Source organism: Antechinus flavipes, chromosome 2 (assembly GCF_016432865.1).
Source record: "Antechinus flavipes isolate AdamAnt ecotype Samford, QLD, Australia chromosome 2, AdamAnt_v2, whole genome shotgun sequence".
In the NCBI taxonomy this organism is placed as follows: Eukaryota; Metazoa; Chordata; class Mammalia; order Dasyuromorphia; family Dasyuridae; genus Antechinus; species Antechinus flavipes.
The window spans coordinates 552,985,209-553,013,072 of record NC_067399.1 but is presented as its reverse complement, the minus strand read 5'-3'; the positions used below and the strand labels follow the sequence as shown (position 1 = coordinate 553,013,072).

The 27,864-nt window shown below is 32.9% G+C and overlaps 1 protein-coding gene across 1 annotated transcript in view; it reads right to left on the bottom strand.

The window, feature by feature from the left end:
- Positions 1 to 27,864, bottom strand: part of ADAMTS17 (ADAM metallopeptidase with thrombospondin type 1 motif 17) — a 507,844-nt gene that overhangs the window by 137,984 nt on the left and 341,996 nt on the right. The window contains exon 15 of the mRNA XM_051980996.1: positions 27,053 to 27,173. Within this exon, the coding sequence (XP_051836956.1) occupies positions 27,053 to 27,173 (121 nt within the window). The remainder of the gene's footprint in view (positions 1 to 27,052; positions 27,174 to 27,864) is intronic.

Sequence of the window (27,864 nt, the reverse complement as noted above, 5' to 3'; positions counted from 1 at the left end):
ATCAGACTCTGGGTTAGAGGATATGATCATAGCTTTGTTCCAAACTATCTGTGTAATCTTAGGTTAAGTGACATCCTTACTGAACTTTAGTTTCTTCACCTCTAAAATAGAGTTAGAGTAAATGACATCTGAAGTCTCTTTATTTCTATGATGATTATTAGTGAACAGTTATTTGTTAAAAATGATTTTGTCCCATATCTGACTTAAAGACATGGCTGATTTCTCAGTTCTTCATATTATCATCATCTTCCTTATCATTATAAACATAATAAAAACCATTCAATATCAATAAATCCATAGATCTTTCAAAATTTTAAGTTGTAGATTTGAAGCTGTTATCATATTGTGGGTAAAATAATAAATACCATGAAAACAGGGAAATGGTAGAGTCAAACCTTTGAACAAATATTCATACATGCCTTTTGGCGATTATCTACCTAATTGTAATGGGTGCCAATGCTAAATCTGATTCTAATGGGGAAGGATAATAGAGAAAGAAGGCAAAATATCATAGGTGATTAAGGGAAGTGAAGACTCAATAGAAATTCCAGATTTAAAATTACTTTGTTTCTCAGGAGGGAGGAATGTTTTAATTTGTATTTATTTCTTTGACTATCTCCTTCTATAAGGTAATTAATAATATTTCTTTCTTACCTTTTCTTATTGCTTAAGGATTTACCTTGCTCACTTTGCAGGTCTTACTGAATTATTGAATTACATGGTGCCATGTATCCCCTTTCCCATGCCATAGGTTCTCTGGAAGGGCAGAAGCAGGGAGAATTAGGGGAGGAACAGGAGAGGTACACCTGGCAATCATTATGAAGCCAAATATGGAAATACTACTTAGAAGTGTGGGGTGTACAGTCACACCTTCTACAATAAAAGTAATAGGAGAATTTTATGTTAGTGGAATACAACAAAACACCTAAAATGTAATTTTACCAGGATGTCAAACAGACAGCCTTTCTGTTATCACTACAAAATATTCTGACCATATACCTAAAGAATGAATCAAGGAGTAAATATTAAAGAGTGGATATTCATCCTAAGGGAGAATGTTATATTTAATAACAGGAATGAGGTAAAGATACAAAAGACAGGACAGGGTGAGTTCAATATAAAATTTGAAAGCTAGCCAATGAAATTTATGATGTTGCCAACTAGGTTCTAGGGAAGAAATATTCCCAGGAGGTACTGCCAGAGCAGATGCTACAATTGTTGAATAAGAAGGAGGGTATACTGAACTACTAGCATTATTTCTGAAATAATTTGTTTTTTTTTCATTGGAAGTTTCCCATCCAAATACTAAATGAGCCTAATATTGTCTAGTTGGTGAAACCTCAAGATCACAATTTGAGTGGAGAAACAGCTGTATGCACAGACTTGGTCCAGAACATCCTCACAGTAAATAAACTTTGAATGACCAAGTAACACTTACAATAATCACATTGCCCAGAGGCACTTTAAAATTTCTATGTGGCCACTCCAGTGAAGAGATTCAGTTGTAATGGAAGACGTTGACCTTTTTAAGCTAAATTCTTCAGTTTGACTGAGGTCACACCCATTCAGTGATTAAGGCTGGGTAGCAACTGAGCCAAAGAAAGGCCTCTTTAACATAGTCAAAGAAAAATCTAAGTAAATCTATATCTATGTATCTATCTATATCTATATCTATTTTTATCTGGAAGGGAAAGATGCTCAAGATTTCTGACCAAAACAGAAAGTATTATTATTTATATTCACTCTGAGTCATTCAGGACTTGAACAATGACCAAAGATCTTACTTAAGCTAAAGCCAAGATCTCTCCTTGTATCCAGGGTCATTTCCAGTTGTCCAGATCTTTATCTCCAGATGACTCTGGAGGGGAAAGTGAGGAAGATGAGCTTGCACAGCCCTTACTTAAATGCAGTTCACTTTTATATCATGGCACCATCTCCCTGATGTCATGGTCTTCTTTTAGAACGAAGCTCAAACAATAATATTCAGTTGTGTTTGATCTTTGTGACCCCATGGAATTGACCATAGCGTTTTCTTGGCAAAGATACTGTAGTGATTTACCGTTTCTCTGGTGTGTCTCCATTTTACAGACAAGGAACAGAGGCAAATCGGGTTAAATGACTTGCCAAGAGTCACACAACTAGTAATTTGTCTGAGGTTCTATTTGAAATTAGATCTCCTTATTCTGATTTAACTATTGTGACCTAGGTTAAAATGACTGCAATAATCTAGTTTTAGCATAATAATCTCAGTGTGTAGCATAGTACCTGACACGCAGTAGATATTTAATGAATGTTTATTGATTCTGACTCACAGTATAGAACTAGTTTTGGCTCCCAGCAGCTCACAATTAACTTAAATATAGACAGACTTCACCTCCAATTCTCTCAGAGTATAAGAAAGTTCGTAGATTTTCTTTAATTTATAGTCAAAAAGACTATTACTTAACTTAAATAACCATATTACTTAACTGAATCATGCTACCCACATTATTATGGGAGAAGTTATGTTCTTAAAGTACAGAAGGAAACAAATACTTTTGCCTCTGGCCAAAGCATGGATTTATTTTGCTTGACTACAGATATTTACTACAAGGATTTTGCTTTTGCTTTTTTTTTTTTCCCAATGAAAGGAATGAATTTTTTTGGAGAGGGTAAAGGGAATAGGAATAGGTTTTCAAGAAGAAGAAAAGGACAAGAAGAAGAAAAAAGAAAGCAAAAGGTCTTAGAAGCATTTTGTAAAATGCACAGAAGCAAACAAAAGTTCAGAAAGAAATCAAATTAAGCAGGATGGTTTTGAAAATAATATATTTGGGATATAAGCCCAATAGAAACACTACTGGATCAAAGGGTATGCACAATTTGATAATTTTTTGGGCATAATTCCAGATTGCTCTCTAGAATGGTTGGATTCGTTCACAACTCCACCAACAATGCAATAGTGTCCCAGTTTTCCCGCATCCCCTCCAACATTCATCATTATTTTTTCCTGTCATCTTAGCCAATCTGACAGGTGTGTAGTGGTATCTCAGAGTTGTCTTAATTTGCATTTCTCTGATCAATAATGATTTGGAACACTCTTTCATATGAGTGGTAATAGTTTCAATTTCATCCTCTGAAAATTGTCTGTTCATATCCTTTGACCATTTATCAATTGGAGAATGGCTTGATTTCTTATAAATTTGAGTCAGTTCTCTATATATTTTGGAAATGAGGCCTTTATCAGAACCTTTAACTGTGAAAATGTTTTCCCAGTTTGTTGCTTCCCTTCTAATCTTGTTTGCATTAGTTTTATTTGTACAAAGGCTTGGAAAGGGACCTGTATGTGCCAAAATGTTTGTAGCAGCCCTGTTTGTAGTGGCTAGAAACTGGAAAATGAATGGATGCCCATCAATTGGAGAATGGCTGGGTAAATTATGGTATATGAATGTTATGGAATATTATTGTTCTGTAAGAAATGACCAGCAGGATGAATACAGAGAGGACTGGCGAGACTTACATGAACTGATGCTAAGTGAGATGAGCAGAACCAGGAGATCATTATACACTTCGACAACGATATTGTATGAGGACATATTTTGATGGAAGGGGATTTCTTTGACAAAGAGATCTGAGTTTCAATTGATAAATGACGGACAAAAGCAGCTACACCCAAAGAAAGAACACTGGGAAACGAATGTGAACTATCTGCATTTTTGTTTTTCTTCCCGGGTTAATTATACCTTCTGAATCCAATTCTCCCTATGCAACAAGAGAACTGTTCGGTTCTGCAAACATATATTGTATCTAGGATATACTGCAACATATCCAACATATAAAGGACTGCTTGCCATCTAGGGGAGGGGATGGAGGGAGGAAGGGAAAAAAAATTGGAACAGAAACGAGTGTCAATATAAAGTAATTATTAAATAAAAATTTAAAAAAAATTAGGGAAAAAAAAGAAAATAATATATTGACTTTATTATATACTTAAAAAGAAAAGTAAGCTACGTGTATTAGAGATTGACAGTTTAAGTAAATCCTTATTGTTTGCTTTAATTGGCATATAGAAATGTTCATTTTAATCAGTATTTGTTATATTCAGAATAAAAATATTTTTAAAAAACAGTGTTGGGCTAGATTATATCTAACCATCCTCTTCTTGAAATCCTATGATGTTAATTAAAATCTGCTCTCAATTGCTTTTTCTATTAAAATGAGAAGTTGGGGAATAACCAAGATTTTTTTCTTTTGTTTTCACAATGATCTAGGGTCTTCTTTCCTAGTTAAGTAGAAGCATGTAGTAAATGTGAAATTAAGGCTACAAAAGAATAAAGGCAGCATATCTTAGTCTTAGTCAAAATACTTGAAAGAGTGATCTACAATTTACAATTCAGTACAATTATCTTTGAGTAGACTTGTGCCTGCTTCTAACTATCCAATACCCTACTTCCTATGTTATCTAGATCCTCTACTTTCCTCCATTTTTTTTTATCCCAGAGAGAGAAGGGTGCATTGTTATTATAATCATCTTAATCCAGAATGATTTGGAGATTAGTTAGCTCATTCTTGAAATTTAAGCTTTCAAAACTTCAAAGTGCTGTATGGTTGCCAAATAGAAAGAGGATTTACTTTGGGGAGCATAGAGGATTCTAAACCTACTTGTTTCTGTTACTACTTGAGTATTTGCTGATTCTAAAGTTTCTTATTCATGAATTTCACCTGGGCTATTACTTTGAGTTTTTAAAAAAATAAAGAGTATCTATCACTAGATAGGGACTCTCAATTGGCATTCTAGTTAGTATTTACTGAATGAGTTGAGGACAACTTAAGTATGGGTGTCAAGATAGAACATATTGAAACTAATTGAACATTCATGATTTCCCTACCCTTCCTGAATATCTTTGAGCTTGATACTCTTTGTTATGTATTTGCCACTCATTTTTTCCTACCACATTTTTCTTTTGGATGCACTCGTGTGCCACATATTCACTTTATTTTCAGGTAAGTAGCAGAAAGCCTGGAAGACATTAGGAGGAATTAGCTGGCTAGATTTCCCTTTGGGAGTCAAGGTTCTTTTGTATATATAGCTAGAAGCAGGTATCAGGTGTTTGCTCACATTTTTCTCCTCTGGCTCTGTATTGTACAGTAGGTGAAGTTTTTGTTCATTTCTCCTCCCTCTGGAAAGACTAGAAGACTTGACCCACAATCAACCTACTTCTAATACTGGCATTAAGTCAGTACATTTTATTTCCACTCAAAGTGCTTCCAACTCTCCTCTCAGCCTATGGACACAAACTGCTGAGGCATTTCCTGTTCCAGGTGGTTTTGAGCTGTGAAACTAGCCAAACAGTCAGCCAGCCTGCTTGGGTTGAATGTAGGTGGGGTAAAATCTTCAGGAGTTCCTCCCAGCAAGTGAAAAAAGTGATTTGACTTCCAAAGCACCCAGCCCCGACTGGAAACAGAACTGTTTGAACTAACTTTAGAAACATAATGAATACAGAGACCAACTTCAATTGTGCCCTTTGTTGAGATGGCTGTAATAATCCTGTCAGTTTGGAATGAGAAATTTGGTTCCCAGAAGCCCACACAACTGGATAACTGACAGATTTCACACAAGATCCTCTTCTTAAAGCAAAAAAGAGTGGTCTTGGGCGATAGTAAAAGGCCTAAAATCAATTTTTATTCCTTTAGAGCAGGGGTTTTTCTTTTCTTTTCTTTTCTTTTCTTTTCTTTTCTTTTTTTTCTTTTCTTTTCTTTTTTTTCTTTTCTTTCTTTCTTTCTTTCTTTCTTTCTTTCTTTTCTTTCTTCTTTCTTTCTTTCTTTCTTTCTTTCTTTCTTTCTTTCTTTCTTTCTTTTTTTCTTTTCTTTTCTTTTCTTTTCTTTTTTTTTTTTTTTTAGTATTATGGACAACTTTGGCAGCCAGGTGAATATGTTTTTAGATAATAGAAAGAAATGTGAAATTTCAGTTAGTGGTTATTGAAAATAAAGATGTAATTTTTGCCCTCTCATCCAAGTTCATGGACTCTCTGGCTATCATGTTTTCTTGGATCTTCAGGCTATAGAATATGAATGGAATGGAAAAATCATGAAGTTTGTTCTCCTGGGTGGGACAGCCAAGGATTTTATTTTATTTGATTGCCCACAAAAATTAATCTTCGTGAAATGTTCCTTTTGTTACAGGAATGGAATGCTTAGGAGTAAAATAAAAGGTGATGAAGGTACAGAGAAGGCTTCCAGTTTTCTCAACTGCTTTTCTAGTACTTAGGCAAGACAAACTGGAGAGAAGTATAATTACCTACCTAGCTCATAGGTAGATGAAGGCTATGTCTCCTTCGTAAAAACCCTGATCAAAGCCACATAATTAAGCAGAAAAAAAAGGCAATTTCTAAAAAATGAAGTCCTCTATAGAAGAGAAAAAGTGGCTTTTATTGTTTTCCAGCTGCACTGCTATACCAAACATACATGTAGATGTGATCATATTTCATAAGGTAGGCTAAAGAAAAACATAAAAGATATGTTTTATCATAATATATAATATCCTAAAGTTCCATTCAACCTATAATTTGGAGAAGGTAGCCTTAAGCAATAACTACCTTCTACTCTCATATTCTAAACTAAAATATCCTTAAGAAAATGCTTTATTGAAAATAAATGGTTAAAAAAAAGCAGAAGTACTTATATCTTACACCATTTGTTAAAATAAGGTCAAAATGGACACATTTGGATACAAAGGGAGATATTACAGGAAAATTAGAAGAACATGTAATATAATATCTATCAGACTTATGGATAGGAGAAGAATTTATTAATGAATAAAAGAAAGCATTATGAGATGTAAAATGGATAATTTTGATTAGATTAAATTAATTTTTTGTACAAATAAAATCAATGTATCCAAGATTAGAAAAAAAGCATAAAATTGGTGGAGGGGAGAATTTATAGGCATATATTATAAATTTCTCAGGTAAAAGTCTCATATCTCAAATATATAGAGAGCTTTGCCAAATTTATAAGAATATGAATAATTCCCCAACTGATAAATGGTCAACAGATACGAATAGGCAGTTTTGAGATGAAGATACCAAACTTATTTATAGTCATATAAAATTCTATAAATCAGTATTTATTATACAAGTAAAAATTAAAACAACTTTGAGGTGTCATCTCATATTTATCAGATTGGTTAAAATGATAAAAGGGGGGAAATGGCAGATATTGGAGGGGATGTGGAAAAACTGGAACACAAATACATTGTTGGTGGATCTGAACTGTTCCAATCATTTTGGAAAATAATCTGGAATTATGACCTCCAAATAATAAAACTGTGTATACTCTCTGATCCAGTAATACTACTACTGAATCTATTACCCAAGGTAATTAGGGGAAAAAAGAAGCAATGTTACAGTTCTAAAATATTTATAGCAACTCTCTTTGTGGTTTCAACAAACAAGAAATTAAAAGGGCACTCATCAATTGGGAATAGCTAAACAAGTTGTGGTATATGATTCTAATGTAATACTACTATGCTGTAAAAAATAATGAACAGGTTGATATTAGAAAATACATAAAATAATGAAGAATGAAATGAGCAGAACCAAGAGAATATTTATATAGTAACAGTAATACATCAGCAGTTGGGATGGAGTGGTTGGCTGAGCATATAGGTTGTGGCAAAAATCTAGAAAGTATAAAACACATGAAAGACTACAAAGAGAAAGGAATACAGAAGAATAATACTGGTAGCATATTAAATACTATGCTAAATTTTTGCTAAAAATTGTACATTGTACATTTATGGTTTTATCTATTATCCATATATATGTGTATATATGTATATCAACATATGTGTATATACATAAACATATGTATATATGCAAATGTTAATATATATTGATGACTATCAAGATTATAACTTAAAAAAAAAAAGGAAATATGTATTCTAACTTCAATGGACTCTAATGTCAATCCTTGGCCCTGGGTTCTAGTGAACATCTCTATAGACTGATTTCAGTACTCTCCAGATTTCTTTTTCTCATCTACCACCTTGAAAAATCTCCACCATAGAACTCTGCTCTCCTGATTGGTGATCCCCTCCATGGGATTCATTATTTTAGTAAAAACAAGAGCCATGCTTTGCCTTTTATATACATGGATGTCTCTAGACTTATCTTTTTCCTCATTGGTAGCCTTGCCATTTCCTTCCCACTCCCAATTTCCAACTTCCTTAAATGTGTTATCTTCCCCCAAAAGAATGTTAAACTTCTTGAGAGCAGGGACTTACTTGCTTACATTTGTATCTTGGCACAGGGTCGAGTACATGGTAAGTACTTAAATGTTCTATTTACATATGCATAGAAAGTGTTATATTTGTTTTAACCCTTGAGTTTTTTTAGTGAGAAATAGAGAATACAGATACACATGGTGGAATAGGCAAAGAGACTCCTGCATTATTATAGTGTTTAAGGTCTGATTATAGGAGATTTGAGTTTTTACACATTCCAAAGGACTATGATAAGTCAGGCAGTTCTTACAATTATTAAGTACATGCATTAAATATGCCAGGCCCTGTACTAAGCACCTGAGATACAAGAAAGAAAAAAAAATCTACCCTTAAGATACTCACAATCAAAAGCAGGGAGGAAAAAAGGCAACTCCCCTCCCCAATCCACCAAAAAGTCAGGGACTTCTGAATACCCATCTACATAAACAGTAGCTGCTCTATGCTTTGTACACAGTATGTAATCAATAAAGTTCCTAAAATATTAACAATAATACAAATATCAAACAGCAATAAACAAACTGTTTAAAGAATAATTGAATGTTATCCTCAGTATTATAAATATTCAAATTAACTACAAAAGATCTATGAAGGAAGATGCTATCTACCTACCAGAGGAAGAATTGCTAAATAGAAGTAATACATAATATGTGTATAAATATATACACATAAGGAAATATTTTCTTCATGTGTGAAATGGTGACCTTCTCTAGTTAAAATGTAACAAAAAATTAAATTTCTAAAAAGAGATTTGAAAATAAATAAAAGTATTCTTTTCAATTCAAAACACTTGCTATGTTGTAAACTCAATGAGAAAAGAGTCATATCATGCTTATTTTTGTATCCATCAACTTCTGCCCTTATAGGTTTGAATTTGTTACTTTTTTTATTTAAAAAAAGTAAATAGCAAAATAACCTGAAAAAAGGGAACATGATAGAGATAAGACAGAGGCATGTTTCAGAGATTGTCTACCTATCGAATTGTAGTGGAAAGCAGTAAGTCTAATTCTGAATAGAAAAAGAAAATGAAAAAAAAAATTTCTATTAAGGTAAGTCATTTCCATAATGCCTATGAATATACCCTCAATAAATATTTGTTAAATTGTTACTTTTGAATGTGCTCATTTTCTAATGACCAGAGAGTTGATATATCAGAGAAACTGAATTGTAGCCATGTTTACATTCTTGATACAAATGAAAATAGAAAATATAAGGATGTCATAAACAGAAACCTATGACACAAATTTATTTTGAAAAAGATAAATAAAATCATTCTAATGGGTCTTATCATGTATTATGAGAAATATAGCACAAAGTCTTGCACATATTAAATGTTTGCTGAACACCTGAATTGATATAGCCAACTAACTCATCTTATTGTGCTTGTGATTTCATTCAATTCAACAAACATTTATTAAGCATTACTTGAAGCAAAACATTGTGCTAGGTTCTAGAAAAACAAAGGCAAAAATGAAATACTCCTTACATGGATCTTATATTCTACTGAGGATTTAAAAGATAGTCATAGGTAAGTAAGTACATGATAATTTGAGAGGAATAGAGCATACACAAATAAAGGCCATTATGAAGATAATTATAGCCTACATAACACTTGTTGTAGTAGATGGAGGCATGAAGCAATTCTATGAAGATGAAATAAGATTCCCTAAACCAAGTCAACAGATAGCTTAGTATTTAGTGATGTCAAGACAAAGGTGAAGAGAGTAGAGCTTCCCCCAAAATATATTAGCAATATGATATAGAATTAAGACATGAAAGAGGTAAATGACTTTTAGATTATATATAATTTTCATCTTTATATAGCAGTAATGTTTTAAGAAAAGTATCAGAAGGTACTAGAAATGGCAAGTATTAGCACTGCAAAAGTGATGTTAACGTACAGAAATCACTGGTAATTAATGCAAGATCATTCTTTGTGTGATAAAATTATTAATTCTTTACAGCAGAGATCAATACTAAATAAGAACAGCAGAAGAATATATCATGTAGGGTACAATGACAATAGTCACACCCTAAGATATATTTTAAAAAGCTATTGATGTTATCTAGAAGTACTTTTATAACACAAATACATTCTTCATTTAGAATTGGAAGACAACAAACTGAACAGCATCAGCAAAGATAAGGGCATTGTATGTTAACAGAGCACTAGTTATTGATGTGGGAGTCATTTTTGAATCAGCATAATAAGATGATCCATTCTTTAGAGCATGTACAATCCAATTCAAACAAGCTATTGATAAGAAAAAATAGGAAGCAAGTTTAAGCAATATAAAGCAATCATTGCAAGAAGGAAGCTAAAGGAGTTTAGCAGCTGTCTGAACTAACACAAAACTCAATCTTCTTGCCAAGAAGAGGGACATGATAGCCAAGGACAAAAGCAATTTGGAATGTAAATTTGTTTATTAAAAAATTATAGAGGAGATTGGTAGGCCAGCATAATTTTATAAAAGAGTGAAGACAAATGGAGAAGAAAACAAGTCTGCACATCCTGAGTATTTAGAGATGAAAATAAATTGAAGAGAGCAATGAAATGAAGAATGAAACTGTCAGCATTTCTCTCCTCGGTCCACTTCTGACTTTGCCACCTCTGCCCTAACAGCTTTCTCCACAAGCTGTACAGCCCTTTCTTCTGATTAGTGAGATCCTATTGAGGAACACCATTTTAGAACTTGCCATATATGCTCATGTCTTTCCCACTCAACTACCAGACTTATCCACTTTGCCTTGGACAAGAACCCTTTTCTCCCCTCAACTTTTCACTGCCATTAGAATGGAAGCTTCCTCAGGGTAGGTACAATATTTGTATTCTAGATACTTAGCATAGTTTTAGGCAAATAGCAAGTCCTTAATAAATGCTTTATTTATATATTTTTATAAAAATTACTTTTATCAGTGATAATGTGGAGCTAGTATGACACAGTAGATAGGGCATTGAGCTTGTTAGAAAGAATTGGGTTCACAAAGTACATCAATCCTTTACTTGCTATGTTAATTTAGAAAGGCCACTTAAATTCTCTAGGTCTCATCTTCTGCAAAATGAGGGAACTAGACCCAAAAGCTTCTAAAGTTCCTTCCATCTCTAAGTCTATGAACCTATAATGATGGCTATCACTCAATATTGGTTTTCATTAAGATTTCAAATAGATTTGGAAATAGTTTTTGATCAGTAGGAAAGATTAATCATGAGTCAGAGATTCTGATGAGTCAGTGATATGGCTCACAACTGAAGTTGTTTTGAGGTTTGGCTATCCATATGGATTTTAAGCAAAAGAAAAAGAAGTCTAGATTCATTATATCTTAATTTTTTTTTGCAAAGATTTTCTTTTTCTTTAATTTTAGAAGTAATTATAAGTTAACAATTTTTCATTGCTGAAAAATTCTTTCAGATTATTATTTTTTTAAAATATGATCTGGAAGATTAGATATAACTCAGAGGAAAAACTATTGAATCAAATGAGTTCAGATAGTTCAACTGATCAAAGTTAAAGTTTCTCCTTAAATTGAATGAAAATCAAACAATTTTTTTACCAAGAAAACTATGGGCAGGTTTGTCTTCAACCACTCGGATTCGACGGGCTCCAGCAGGAATTACAGCAGCTTCAATATAGCCTGTAACAAAAGAAAAATTTCAAACATTGCCAGAGGCTCCTGGTCACTCAGTATCTCCTATAAAAAACCAACTCCACTACTTTTCTGCTGGTTTTTCAAAGCATGCTGAAATCCAAAATTAAGATAGCCAGGGTATAATTTTGGAATGTACATGGTAGTATTATATTACTAATTAATGAAGTCTTTTGTTAACTAATGACATATGATCTCATGTTCTCCCATTTCCTACTAATTATTTCATTCACTCTTTATTTCATTTGGGGCTTTTCCTGGATCTTCTGGGAAGATTGGGAAGCTGAAAAAATGTTCATTCTTGCAGCAAGCCTGCTGGTTTAAGACAGGTAGAATAGATAGATTAAAAGAAATCAGGAAATTATTTTCAGCTAAAAGCAGGTTTAAAAGTCTAGCTATTTATTTAAATGCTATCTAAAAATTTTTTACAAATGTCAAAAATATATTTCTTTAAGTAAATTAGATGGCAGGCTACTCAATCTGTTTATAATCCCAGGAAAGGAAGGGATTTAAAATACATTACATTCTGTTTCTTGAATACATTTACCCTATATTCTGCCAGGTCAAAAAAGACCAACAAAATATTTGAGAATATTAAAGAACTAACAGAAATAATTAAAAGCAATAGCTTAAACACAAAAATTACTCAGAAAAGGAATTCTTTTTGTCGACAAAAAGTGCTAGAATTGGAAAGCAGCTTGCCATAAATTAGGATTAGATGGACAGATTACAACACATATTACAATAATTTCAAATGGAATGAAAAATGAAAAGTGATAAATAAAAGGTAATACAATAAAAAAAATCAACAAAGAATAAGATTATAAATAAAGGGAGAATTTTTTGCCTAAATGGAATAGAGCAGATTGTTAAAAAAAAAAAATGCTTTTTTGCCTATATGTAATTTAAAAAAAATTTTTTTGCACAGATACAATTAATGAAGACAGAATTAAAAGATTAAAAAGTAGAATGGGGATAACAATAACAATTAAATACTGTCAAATATTACTTATAAAAAGATGATGTCCAAAACTGACACAAATACTTAATGCCAAAAACAACTCTCCAATAGCTTGGTGGTCAAAGAATGCAAAAAAAGTTTTCAAGAGATGATTTGAAAACTCTAAGTGACAACACAAAAATGTGCTAAAAATCACTAATAGTAAATGAAAGGCAAAATAAAAGACTTTTGAAGTCTTTGAAGTTTTACTTCAAACTATGTAAATTGGCAAAGATCACAAGAAATGAAAAGAGTAAATGTTGGACCAAACACTTGTAGGTTATTCAGAAATCTCTAGAAGATGAATATTTTATTTATTTTTTAAGCACTGATAAGCTTTATTGAATATGGTATGCATTATACAGTGTCAAAAAATAAAATTTTTTACAATTTAAGAAACAGGAAAAGAGTGATCATTAACTGTGCACTGCTTTTCAAAGGTAAGAATAGAATTTATTTTTTAAAAAAAGAACATAAAATAGGAAAGAAAAATATCTATGTACAGTTAAAAAGACAGTCCTGAATTATTTAACAAGCTATTGAAAATAAAAAATGGGAACAAAAGGGAAATGACCTTGATATCAACTATGAAAATTCCATCTAGAAAATAAGCCAGTGTAAATTAAGGATAAAAATGAAGTCTACAAACCATAAAAAAATGAAAAAAACTTGCAAAAATGTTAAAAGAACTTTTTCAAGGACAATAGAACCTCTACAATTTGATCCTAACAATACATTCCTTGAGGTACTTACAGATGTAATAATGATACTAGAAGACAAACATGAAAAAAAGCAGGCAGATTGGATCAAGAATACATACAGTTGAACCATTCTGGCTATAACTGATGAAGATGTTGATCAACTGATTTACAAGATATTTGGAAGAGGAAAAGATAGCAAAGGAAAGTAAAACAAATCTTGAACTTTAATTGATAAAAAAAAAAAAGAAAACCCAAGGTGATAGAAAACAATTGTTTACTTATATCTCCTTTTCCATCTATACAATGTCTTTATGAAAATCATCTATACATGAAATAAAGGCATCCTTAATGTGAAAATTGGTAGGCACCAAAAATTTTTTTTTCAAATGATATTCAACAGTGGATCATATTTTTACATATGCAATTAACTGAAAGATGTAAAATTTTGAGATTCTATTTAGTTTATGATTTATTTTACAACAAAGCATTTAAGTTGATCAATTAATAATCAGCTTACAAGTTTTGTTTTGATTTTTCTTTTTGACATGCTTGCTGTCTTTTATCCATGTATCCAGATCATTCAAGATTTCTTGAAAGACACAGCATACATCAACAGAAATGATCCTGATAACAGACATCAAGGCAATTATGAACCAGGCAATTGTACACTTGTCCAAAGTTGTAATGGGCTGAAACTGAGCAGATGCACTTGGACAGCAGATGCACTTGGACAGCTGAGTACTCAAGGCTAATTACTTATTGGACAATACTCTATTAACATATGCTTGGAAAATGGCCCGCCCTACTATTCTGTGCTGACTTGATCTGTTGGTATATACAGAGAATTGTAGGAGGGATTAGAGGATGGAGTAAGACAAGCCAGAGTTACTTCTGGACTGGAGAGGAAGAAGAGAGGTGTGGAGATTCCTGTATCCATTTCTCTCATTTCAATAAAGAATAAAGACCAAGGGCTTTTGCTTATCCTGACTCCTGCTGATTTTTAAAATATCTAGGGTGCTGATTCTAAAGTATCCAGTGTGCTAACTGGGTCTTCACACAAAGTATTTGCCATTGTGATGGAGCAGATCCAGCCCAAATTACTAGTTAAGGATCAATTTCCTATAAGTGGTGAGACTCTTCACCTTCTCCTGTTCATGAAGAATATTGTTCTGGTTTCTCCCAAGATATTACAGAGTTTCTTGGAAGAAATATGTACTCACTCAAAGAAGCTGATCTTTGCCCTATTTAAATTGTTACCTTTATTTCCTAATGAAAAAAATATATGAATATTTCTATTTCCATTTGCCTTTTGCCATCCATTCAGGAAAGACCAAATAGATGAAGGATTTCTGATGCCCATATTCCATCTGTATCCAAATATTTAGTGTCTTATTTAATAGTATGTTACTGTGGTGTATAATACACCGCTTTTATACAGGTATATAAAAGTCTGGTTCCAGAGCTGGAAAGAGAAAAAGAAAATAGGCTGAATTGCTTTCAGAAAACTGCAAAATGCTTTTACTGATACCAAGTTTCCTCTGAATGTAAAGTTCAGTTTTTTTCAATGCAATCATTTTACAGGTTTTGCTAAAAGGCAGTGAGACCTGCATCACCACTGTCTTTCAAAATTTAAAGATGAATCATGGAGGATAATAGCAAGACATGGTGACTATGAGCAGATTGCAAGGTATCTTCAGTGAGGATGTCAACAAAGAATTGGATGAGAGAAAAAGATTAGGTTGGTCACATAAGAGTGAAGGATGACAGATGACAGATAACAGAATGTCTCACTGGTGAACTTGAACCAAATGTGGAAGGTCTCTAGCATGTTGATGACATTTGGGAAGAATGTGGACAGGAATTATATAAGATGATTAGACATGATGGTTTGTGACCTTTATCATTGGAGAGAACTTTGGAATTGATGAGATGATGGATCCACTTGAGTACTGAGTGTACAAATATATTAAAGGATGGCAAGACATGACAAATAGGAGAAATCAGAGAAACATGAGAATATTTGTATGAAATTATGCAGAGAGAAGTAGAACCAAAATAATAATGTATACAATGAGTAAAACAATTTAGATGAAAAGAAGTTGAAGTTGGAATTTGAGAAATGAAAAAAAAAATGAATAAAAGTCCAAGAGAAGAGATAACAAAATATAATTCCTCCCAGGGCAAAGAAATTGAGGCATATTTAGACAAAAGATCCAATATTTTCAGCTAAGTTTTTTTTTTATATTTGATATTGATTAATTGTGTTTCTTTGTCATAAGGCAATTTAATATGGAGGGGAGGGGAGTTGGCTGTGAGACAAAAAACATCAATAAACATAATAAAAAATAAATAGGAGAGAGGCCTTTTTCTTTGGACTTTGATCTGCTTGAATCTTTACCTTTATTTCCTAATGACAAATTAGGCATTACTTTTTCCTTTTTCTTCCATCTTTCAATTTTTGTTGTTCATTAAAGCAGCAAATCAAATTTTCTTTGTCATTTTTTGGAATATCACACAAACAATTAAAAATCCCATATGGGGGTTTGCTTTTCTCCCTCTAGAATGATATTTGTTGATGATGATGAACAAAAAACTTCCATGTATCCTAGAGCTTTAAAAAGTTGTATATTTTGCATTTATATTTCATGTAAAATATCAGAATTGTAAGTTTTTCATAATGATAACTTCACGCAAATAATGACCTTAAACATAGTAGGGAGTTGGTTTCGTTTCTTTAAGAGATACTTAGCTACCAGATAACAGTATATTTTAAATCTCTACTTCCTCTGGCTGCAAATCATGCATTATTAATAATGCAACCATTCTTCCTGTTTACTAATTAGATACTGAAACATAGAAGCAAAATGATGAATTTTTGTGATCCTTACAAAAGTATCTAAAATAAAATTATTTTACTTTAGTTAGAAGACCACTCAGAACACATAGGTCCAAGTTCATACAGTATCAAGTGATATGTTTTAATTTGTTAAATAATCACTAAAGCAGATGTGCTCAAAAGCAGTACGGATTTGGTGATGTAATGGATATTCTTTTCCATTAAAAAGGAACTAGGACTTCCTTTTACAATTGCTGAGATCTTGCCAGGGGTAAAATTGCAAAGTAGTAAAAGATAATACTGAAAAGAAATACTTCCTAAGACATTAGATAGTTTTCAAATAGTAGCAGTCTTTGAGCTGTTAAAGGAGTATTAATTGTAGTGAATGTTTAGCTTTATCTCAGATCAGATTAAGTTTCAGATAGAAATTCTAAGCCTGATGGAAGGTACCTAGATTTGTAAGTGTAACTCCTGAAAACGGAAAAACAATTCTTTAGCACTGATTAACTGTTTTCCTTAATTGCATTAAATGGTTATCTATTTCTGTAGCTTTGAATTGTTTCCAAAGGGATTGAAGAGAGAGGTCAGAGACGTATAAAACTCGTGCTTTTCAGCTGTCACATACTTTATTTGTTCATCTTAATGGCCGAGCTCTGTATATTTATCTTCATCACAAAAACAGAGCTGAAAACAGGCAATCCATTCAATATCTTTTTATGCATTTGGCACATTGTTTTGTGTTATAGAAGCAGCAAAGTATAATGGACAAAGTGTGTTGGGCTTCTAGGTAGGAAGAGTAAGAGGTTCAAATCCTGCCTCTGAGACTTACTGCTTAGGTGACCCCAGTCACCTAAAAAGCTATGTACCTCAAGCAACTTTCAGAATTTATTTGCTAAATCATAGACAGTTTGGGATCTGCAACAGTAGAACAAATTCCCAAACCAGGAATTTCCCATGGTCCCCCATACACGTATGTATAATCACCTCAACTAGACTGATTGGTAGTGTGTGGTTGATTAGAGCAATACAAGCTTGGAATGCTTTATCATAAGCTGGACACAAATAGTCCATATGAACATTTGGCATAGTTCCTCTAATTTTGCACTTCTCACATTTCCTTTGCACCGATTTAATTCTGCTTTGCTTGTAGAGCACAGCACTTTTTCTGATGAGAGCATGCCATCATGGATAGTTCTGTACCAGTGTTTCCCATATCATACAATTCATTCCAAAGTTGTTAAGAGATACCTTGATAATATCCTTGTGTCATTTTTTATTTCTGATCACTACAATGTCCTTGAGAGTAAGGACCATGTTTTAATGATCTTTGCATTTTCTTCAAGGATCACTTCAGAGCTATTAAGGGCTTAACTGCTTAATAAATTCATCATTAAATTGTTATGCCACAGTTCTCTTTAACTGTCCTGATTCAGTTTTCCTGTAAAAGTTTCCCTTGTCTCAGTTTCCTTAACTGTTCTGTCTCAATCTCTTATAAATTAGCAAGATAAGAGAGTAGATTCCTGACTGTTTTGTGTCCTCAAGGATTTACAATATTCCTTTAGAATATTCCAAGATAAACCAAGATATCTTCTTTGTCTCCGGAATTTTTAGGGTTTTATGGCTTCTCCTCCCTGATAAAAACTTTCCCTCCCTTTCTCTTCTTTGTCTCCAAAAAGGTATTTAAGAAGTTGGGGTTCCTCCATTCATTGCTGGAGAATGGCATCTGGCAGCTATGCTGGATGCTGGATTCTTTGGGTCCTCCAGCCCTGGGACCAATATGGATTCCTTGGTCCCAGTATACTTATCTCTGTCTGACTGGATAATCTGAGACGAGAGTCCTGTCCAGTCAATCTTACTCTCCCATTAATAAAATATTAAAACTCTCTAATCTCTCTCCTGACTCAGTTTCTCCGGCATTACAAAATGACCAAGCATTTATTAAGCAAATGCTAGGTGCTTGGCCCTGTATCTATAATGTTTGTTGAATGTTGCATCTTTGTAAATATTCCTATTACTTGCATAATATTGACATCCAAAGAATTTCCAAAATCAAACAGAATGCCTAGAAATGATGGTTGGTGCTAGTACTTTTACCATTTCAAAACATATTGTTTCTGGTGAGTTTTAATATTGGCCACACTGGATGCCTCAGGGTCTAGGTCTCCTAAAACTAGTGATTCTGTTTTGAGCAATAATGGCAGGCTCAATCATGCTGTTACATGATTCAAATGGCTGTGTAAAATGTGGTCTGTTAACATTGAATTTGGTATAGGGCTCTTTCAGGAAGTAACAAAGCTAGCTGGGACTTGCATCATGTTAAAGGGGATTTAGGGCCCCCAACAGCATATAATTCTTCCTTATTTTAGTCTCAACCCATGGGATTCTGAAGTTATGTTTCAAGCAAATACTATCCATATGAAATGAGAAATTAGAACTCTGAAGCCTGTCCATAGTCAAATAGATGAGCACTTTTTTGTGTATGTCTTGTTGCATTTTCATTAATACTATTAACTAGACCTAAAGACAATCTTCTCGCTCTACTGAATTATCTTTTGATAGCAAAGACAAACTAATAACAGGGAATGATCTCTTTTGTGACTATAGTACAGCTGGCTTTAGTATTATTATGGCACAGAATTTCAAATACAGGGTGGAGTCTAGATTTAATTGTGCTAACTTCCTATAATCTATAGTTAATGAGGGGCATACCTGAGTAATTGTCATCCACAGATAACTTCCAAACTCCAATTTCAACAGTAAAATTAAGGTTAATAATTTTTTACTTCCTCTCCTACCTACTTTTTTTTTTTAAATGAGGGCTGTTCACAGATACTAAAACTGATATTTTTGAATTTTACTTTCTCTTCCTTTTCCTTCTTACTCTTCAGTGGTGGTGCTGATGAATAGTGGAATGATCCAAACTCTGGCAACATGAGGAAGTGAAAGAAAAAAAAAAGAATGTGTAAAGTTCTCAACTTGGATAATTAGTCTTAATTATAGAGAGTTGAATATGGCAAGAGAGATTTCTGTAGTAAAGTGTCATGAATCTATTAACCTGTTTTTCTAAATGGACATTATTCTTTTTATAAGAGAAAAAAAAAAGACCAGAGGAAAGGTGACCAAGTCATTTGGAGAGCTTCTGTTCACAGTCAGATCATGGGCAGGTGCAGTGAAATCACCTTCCTTTCCTATAGTTCCCACATGGTGCAAAGTGATATCCTTGAAGAATGATCACTCTCAGCCTATGTTGGAATTTTTAAAATCCTTTAGAGATATAAAGTGCCCATCACCAATTCCCCAAGTCTCCCAGAATCCCTCTAAGTAGATGTCCCATGGAATATTGTGTTAGAAACCACAACATCATAGACCATTAAATTTAAAAGTGATGATTCTGATTTGACAAAGATCAAATGGCTCATTAAATTGTCAGCCTCATTCATTTGTAAGAACCACTCTTTTTAAATCTGGAGAAACTTCTATTGTGGTCTCTTCCTTTAAACATGGGAAATCAGGTTGGAGGAAAATAATTAATTTCATTAAGAAGCCATGGATAAACTTCAAAGCCTTTTGCTATTGTTCATTTTATTTTAAATCTTAGTTGTTCCCTACTAAGATACCCTCTAAATATTTCCAAAGTTATATTTCCTTTCAATAAAATTTTGGACATGACCATAATATTAATTTTTTTTAAGAAAACATTTTTGATGTTTATTTCCAATAATTTCAAATATTTTTTTAAATCAAAATTAAGAAATGCATAATTCAATAATGTTTTGGTGTGTAAGAAAGTTCCAATTATTTGTGGTTTTCAGTTGCAGTAGCCTGATTTGTAAAGATTATCCAGAGATTTTGATGTCATTGTTTGGAAGAAAGTGAAAATCAAGCATATTTTTCACCTTCAGTGTAAGAAGTAGGAAATACTTACAAATTATATTTAGTAGACAAATCTCATTTTGTAACAAGATTCTTTGCTTTGGGGGAAAAGTCCTTAATTCATCTTCTAAAAATACTGATGTGAAGATTATGATTTTTGTTTATTCTTTATATATATATATATATATATGTATATATATATATAAATATGGTATAAAGTGGTACTGTGAGGTAACTTTATTTTCATCAATATCATTTTAGTTCCTCATAGGCATTAGCTCAATATTATATTATTTCTCATAAACAATGCTTTATGAATGATATTATTGCTCTCAAAAATGCTTGAATAGAAAGCAATACAGTTTGAATGAATCCAATTTCCTTTTCTGGAAAAAATAATTAGTACAAAATTAAATTCTGTAGGTTAAATATTGATGAAATCATTAGGAATATGGTACTTTGCCCATCACAGTGAAGGTTAATGCACTGTTTTATATATGTTATTTATGGACTAGATTTAAACAGTAAACTGATCATTGATTTTTTTTTTAATTTATCTCATGTCTCAATAATGATGTAAAATTTATGTAAATTATTAAATATTCTATCTCAAAGCCAAGAAGTTAATTTCTTTAAAGAAGAAGATAAAATTCTTTCTCTAAATCTAAATTACCAATCTAAATGTAAATTTATAAATCCTTGACTAAAAGATACCATTTTAAGGGTATTTCTATTAGCAATCACAAATTGGTAAATTATGTGAACAAAATTATTGGGTTGGGCACTTTTTATCAACATGAAGGGAATTTGGTATTAAATCTACTAATGATTTGGTATTATTAAAAGGAGAATCTACTCAACAAACATTCTTGGAACATGGAATGACAAAAAAAATAGATTTTGAATTTTGATCTTTTAAATTTTGACTTATAATAAATCATTACTGAATGAATAAATAAAACAGTTCATGTTAGATCTTGACATACATACATATATTGGACTATTCAGGTCCATTTCTCAAGTTTGCTCAGATAAATTTTATTAGCTTTAAACTCACCTGTATTTTTCTTTTTGATTTTTAAAAGTTCCAATTTTTATGTCATGAAAATAGTGGAAAATATATTAATGATCAGTAATAGAAAATGTTGGGAAAGACTTAGACTTCAATCAGTTCCAAGTAGTTTAAATATTTAAGTGCTTAAGTTCACATTATAAAAAGAAATTTCAATTGGTTACATCATTGTTTGCATTGAAGAGCTTTGTCTATGTAGAGGTCATTCCTGCTAAAAAGATTATAGTCAATAGTAAATGGTCTTCATGCTTATCAATGGCTTCCTCTGTGACTCTCATTCCACCAAATCCACTGAGAAGGCAAGCATAGAGAGAAAACAAACACCAAAGATATCTCCACTATGAACTATGCACAGCATTCAAACATCTTACATGAAAAACACTTGGGAACAGCCTTTGCCTTTGTCATCACACACGTGGACACCTTCTTACAAATATTATTGGTGACTAAGAAACAGAAATGAGTTGTGTTACATGTTATGAGGAAGTTATTTTATGGTTTTAAATCACAAGATTATGAGGATATTTATGCACAACCATTAATTTCTTATTATTTCATAGTTGCTGATAAATTAATTACATATTTCCACACACAGAAATTGAAATAGTCATATAATTATTAACAGAAGTAAAATTTTAATAAAAAATTTACAAAGGTAATCTTAATTTATATAAATCTTATAAATATCTGAAAGTTTTTAAATGAAGATATCTCTAAAATAAGGATAACAATAACACCTACCTCATAGAATTGTTGTGAAGATCAAATAAAATAAACTGTGTAAAATATTTTTCAATCATCAAGATGACATTTAAATACGAACTATTATTATATTTCATTAGTACTGACTGGTCCTAACCTTGAAATCCATAGATGTCGAATATTCAAAGCCAGAAAAATTCAATTTTCAGTAGATAGTTGGTAAGGAAGCATCAACTATATTGTGATCACAACTTACTAAATTCAAATGTCAGAAGCTTCAATTTACTTCAGAAGCTGTTTGTTTTTATGGATATATACTAGAAGAAAAAAGAGTTAAGTTGCATAAGTCAATTCCTTTTATACGTCATTATTACTGAGGATGTGTTTTTTATTCAGCTAATAGAAAAATATGTAGAGTGGCAAAATGGAACAATTTCTATTATCAATTTATTAATACAAATTATATTTTAAAAGATAAAACTCTTTCATGAGTTTTCAGTATCTAAAACTTTGCATTGAAAATAACTCAAGTGAATATTATCTCATAAAATCTTACTATGAACTTTTTCATTAACTTTTTCTTATTTGTGTGGTATTTTTTTTCTTTGATATCAACCCTTATAAGGGCAGAATGCCTTTCACCTTCTTTCTCACTTTTCTTTCTATGTTATATAGTTAAATACATAAGCAAATCATTTTTCTACTTAAAATAATTTATGTAGATTTAAGAAGCCACAAGACTGACATTTATTACCACCAGAAAGTTTTCAATACAGGATTTCCAGGAAGTTTTTCAACCACCCAATCCACAGGCATTTAGTAGACACTTCTTGCATTCCAGGTACTGTGCTAAGCCCTGAGAATACCAAAAAAAAAAAAAAAAAAAAAAAAGCCCTAATACAGTTCCAGCCCTCAAGATACTCACATTTTAATAGATGCTTACAATTTAACATACAAGACCTACAATAAAAATGGGATATAATCCTAGAGAAAAGACAGTAGCATTGGTCTTCTATTAAAAAAAGGTATCATAACTGTCAATTCTGGATTTAATAATGATACACAATTTTATACAATAGCATTAGCATTGAATGTATGTAGACAGATATAATATAGATATATCTAACTATATATATACAAATATATTTAAAATTACATATTTCAGACCTATCTAAAAATGGAATAAACTCTAATTAGATAATGCCCTCTTCCTGGAGGTCATCAAGTGAAGGGTTGGAGTGGTAAAGTGGATGACCACTTGTTGGGGATTCCTATTTCAGGTAGTAATGGGACTAGATGAACTTCAGGGTCTTTTCCAGGACTAGAATATCATCATACTATGTATCTATGTATTTAAATATCAATAGGCTAATGTGTCTTATTTTAAATATCTCATTAACATAAGGATGTGCTTATTATAATTACCAGGTATAAAAGTTTAAACAGATTTTTCTTCTAAAATAAAGATGTGACATTGGGCAACTCTTCAGAATAATAGACAGAACATATGCATCCTAGTAAAATAAACACATGCTTATCTTTTTTTATAGGTTTGTCCAGCCACTTCTTGAATCAACAGCTGGAAGCCACATTGAGCACAGGAATAACAGGATGGTGACAGCCTCACAACCATGTCTGCCTGGTTGCCAGCTGGAGATTCAAATGTGCAACCACAAAGTCTAATCCTTGGAATTGGCTATGCAACTACAGATTCTATGTACATCTTACATATTGAGGTGTTAGTTGGCATCTCAGAATAGTGCATAATGAAGGAGGAAGATGGTAGGTGGACATCAAGGCAACGATATGAAATAGCATACATGAAATGACTACTGTGGTAAGACAAATGGCGGTTTCTTGTTTTGTTTTACTAAATGTAATAAAATTAAAGCTGAAGGGTTTATTCACTATGTTTTATTGTTTTATATTTTGCATTATGTATTATGTATTTTTAAAGTACATTGTAATCAATACCTCATTTCGATGAATTTAACTAGAGATTCAGTGTTCTATATTCACTTTAGAACAATACTCATATAGACTGTATAAAGTGTCTCCTCTTTTCCTCCCAATGAAGAAATCATTCTTGATTATTTAGGAGGAACTTTACCATACATTGGCAGTAAAACCCTCACAAATCTCATAATATAGGGGAGAAAACTATGGCCATTTTCCATAAGCTAAAGTGCATAATCTCCATGATCCCAGTTTTCAAAATTGATAATTCCTATATTTTTCCCACTCCTCACTTTTCCCTCCTCAGTATATGTTAATAAAGTATTGGGGGGGTGGGGATTCTAATTATTTAAAGCAGGGTTCTTGACCTAGGGTCTGTGATCTAATTTTTTTTGTCTTGATAATTTTATTTAAAAAATAATTGGTATCTATTTTATAATCTTAAAAAACTTTTATTTTATGTATTTAAAAACATTATTCCACGAAGGAGTGTATAGGCTTCATCAGATGACAAGGGGACCCAATCACAAAAAAAGATTTAGGATCCCTGCTTTAAAGGAATTTTCATGCTTTTTCATAATTTCCCTATGTCAACCCTTTTCTAATATCTCTTCCTGAATCAGCAAAGTATCATATTCATTTCAATATAAATGAGCATGAATGGAACTGATTGGGTGAAGTATTTCTCAGTATTGTCACATGATCCCTGTTCCCAGAACTTTGGGACTTTGAAAGATCATTTATTCTCTGGAGGAATGGACTTTGAACCTGGAGATGTAGGAAGTTGCAGGAAGTGACATGACCTGTGGGAGGCAGCCAGCATTGGTGACCATTGGTCAAGGATGGTTACATCCTGTTAGTATATCCAGTGAGAAGGCTCAAGTGTTTTGCTTTTAAACCCTGGACAAACCGGAACCAGGTCAGGTTCCAGGTGCACATAGTGGAAGTTGGGATGGCTCCCAGCTGTGTGTCTGGGTCTCTCCCTGCAGGTATTAAATAAATGCTTTCTCTTTGTACCTGATGATGTCTCTGATTAGTTAATTGGATTGGGAAGGGGGTCTTGCACCCGACCTGTCCCACACAAGCATGATTGTCAAAGTGATGGGGGGAACCCTGAAACTGTCTCTCTGACTTTGGGAGGGATGCTTAAGAAGTTCTTCTTGAGCCCTTGAGAGGCTCTCCCCGGCAAAGGACATGCCCCAGGGAATCAAGATAAAGTGGTTTCATTCGGTAATTTTGGTGGGACTAGTTGAGTTCAGGACCACTCCTACTTAGCCCAGCTGGAGATCTAGATTTCTAGTGAGCTGAAAATTGACTTGAACACTCCCAGTAAACTGTGCCATTCTACTGGAAATCTAGGCCTGGGGGCAGTAATGTCATTCAATTGAAACTTGTCTTCAATTCGAAGATTTAGGTCTGATTTAAACTCAAACTACACCCAGTCTCTAGGCAAGTTTCAAATCCCTTATAAAAAAGGATAACTTGGTGCACTTTTTTGCAGAGGGCCGAAGGCAGGACATGACATGCATGCCATGTCTGTCTCTGTCTCTCTCTCTTTCTCTTTCTGTCTCTCTCTCTCTCCCTCCCTGCCCTTGGAATAGCTGCCTTTGAGGACTCTCTGCCCTCTGAGAAGACATTCTCTTTTCAGTGTTAACTCCTCTTTATCTCTCTCACCTATGTCCCTAACAGGATTATACCTCTCTTTACCTCTCTGTTGGGATTTCTCTGCTAAGAACTTTATCTCTCTCTTCTAGGACTCCTCTGCTAGACTTCTACTTTTCTATCTGGATGGTTCCCCAAAGGAAGACTGACTTCCTAGCAAAGGCTGACTTCTCCATTACAACAATAAACTTCTTTTTGCTAGTCTAACTTTGTGGGTTCATAAATTCATTTACGAAGGACCTGTGCTGAACAGAAGGGATTTTCATAACTCTTTGCCCTGTGCCAAGCCTCTTCAAAACTAGAAAAAAACAAAAGAAATCATATTTTGTTGAATCCTTACAAAGTATTAAGTCATTAGAGTTGATAGAAACAATGCCTGTGTTTACACCTTTAAAAGTTTACACATTAGAGGTCACACATTAGAGCTCACTTTTAAGAGACTTTACACATTAGAGCTCACACATTGGAGTTCACAAGTACAGGAGATACACAAAATTAACTAAACTTTGTGAATTCACACCTCCCATAATCCCACTCTCAGAGGAGGAGTCAACCTTTGAGTTTACACCTCTAAAAGAGCATAAAAAAGAGCTCAGTCAGGAGAAGTCAGTTGAAAAAGATTGAAAGCCAGAAGTCAGTGAGTTCGGAAGATTGCCAGGAGTCAGAGTTGAGCTAGAGGCAGAAGCTAGCAGAGGCAAAAGACTATGAGAGCTCTCAGAACCAAAGAAAGCTAACTGGGCTATTTTGGAAGAGACAATAAAAGATTGGATTTTTAACTCCTGGCTGTATTTAAGATGATTATTACTTTGAACTGAAACTAAGGCTGCCTCCAGAAAACCTCCCTGAGAAACCTGCTTCCACAGAGAACCATTATATTCTAGAAAAGAAGAGAACACCACAATATTTTAAAATGTTTTAAAGTACTATGTTGGAGTAATTTGTACCATTTGGAAAATTGGGAGACAGAGCAATTTATTTTGTAATTACAGTCAACAGAGAAATATGTGAATACTTTGAAATCTTCATTCTCTTTGTTATCCTTTTAAAATAAAAAAGATGTTGTGACATTAAACTAGAAAGGGCATAGTTTTGATCTCATTAAGGCAAGGGCCATGACAATGATTCACAAGTCATTGATTAGGTAGAGGTGAATAAATTCCTTTTATAGTTAGATTGATGCACGGGCTTAGCTTAGATACTATGAAGAATTGCTTGCCTAAAACACTTAGGGACACTAAACAGTAAGTTGGATCTTTGGGGAATAGAACAATTAGGCAAAACTTGTGGCTCAAATAATACCTGAAATTTATAATAGATCAAAGGAAGGCTCTTCAGAATGCCTACTCACCCATTCCTTTGGTATGGTTGAAATCTCCCTTCACAACCTTGCAGGTTTTTCCATCTCCATTACATATTCCACAGCGATCTTCTTTGGCAGCTGATCCAATGATCCCATCACAGCCAATTTTCTAAACAACCAAAATTTCCTGTTATTTATTTTGTTTATGAGACTCATGGATTTTTTTTTTTTTAGGAGAATCTTAGTCTCTGGGCTAACGAATTCAAAAGAATTTCCCATTACTGCAATATTCAAGTACATTTACTATCTAATTCAGCTTTCATTTCTAATATATTCTTGTTTCTCATAGCATGAAATATAAATTAGCCTTATCTGGTTGGATCTCTCCATATTCCCAGAACCCATTACAGAAATAATGGTGAAATTTGAAATCATTTGTCTTCTGAGTTCAAAGTTCATTCTTTATATTATCTCATTTATCCTCATGATAGTTATGGGATAGAAGAATCATTTCTCCTTCTTTTTCAGATGGGGAAATTAAAACAGAGAATAATTTATTTTCTTGCCAAGGGTTACAGTAAAATAAACAAAAACATAAAAACAAAACAAAAAGTCTAACAATACAATATGAACTAGGGATCTGACCCCAGAGACTGAATTCTTCCTTTGATGTCTGGAGAGTCACTAATAGCCTCTTCCCAAAAAATTCTATCTTCACTCAGAAATGTCTTTCTCTGTCCTTACTTATTAGAGCAAGATTTATGTATCCACAGAATGACTTATATATCACCTTTTCCTACCTTAGAAGTGTTTCTTTAGTACTGTCAGAGAGCCTAGAATAGTGGTTCTCAAAGTATTGT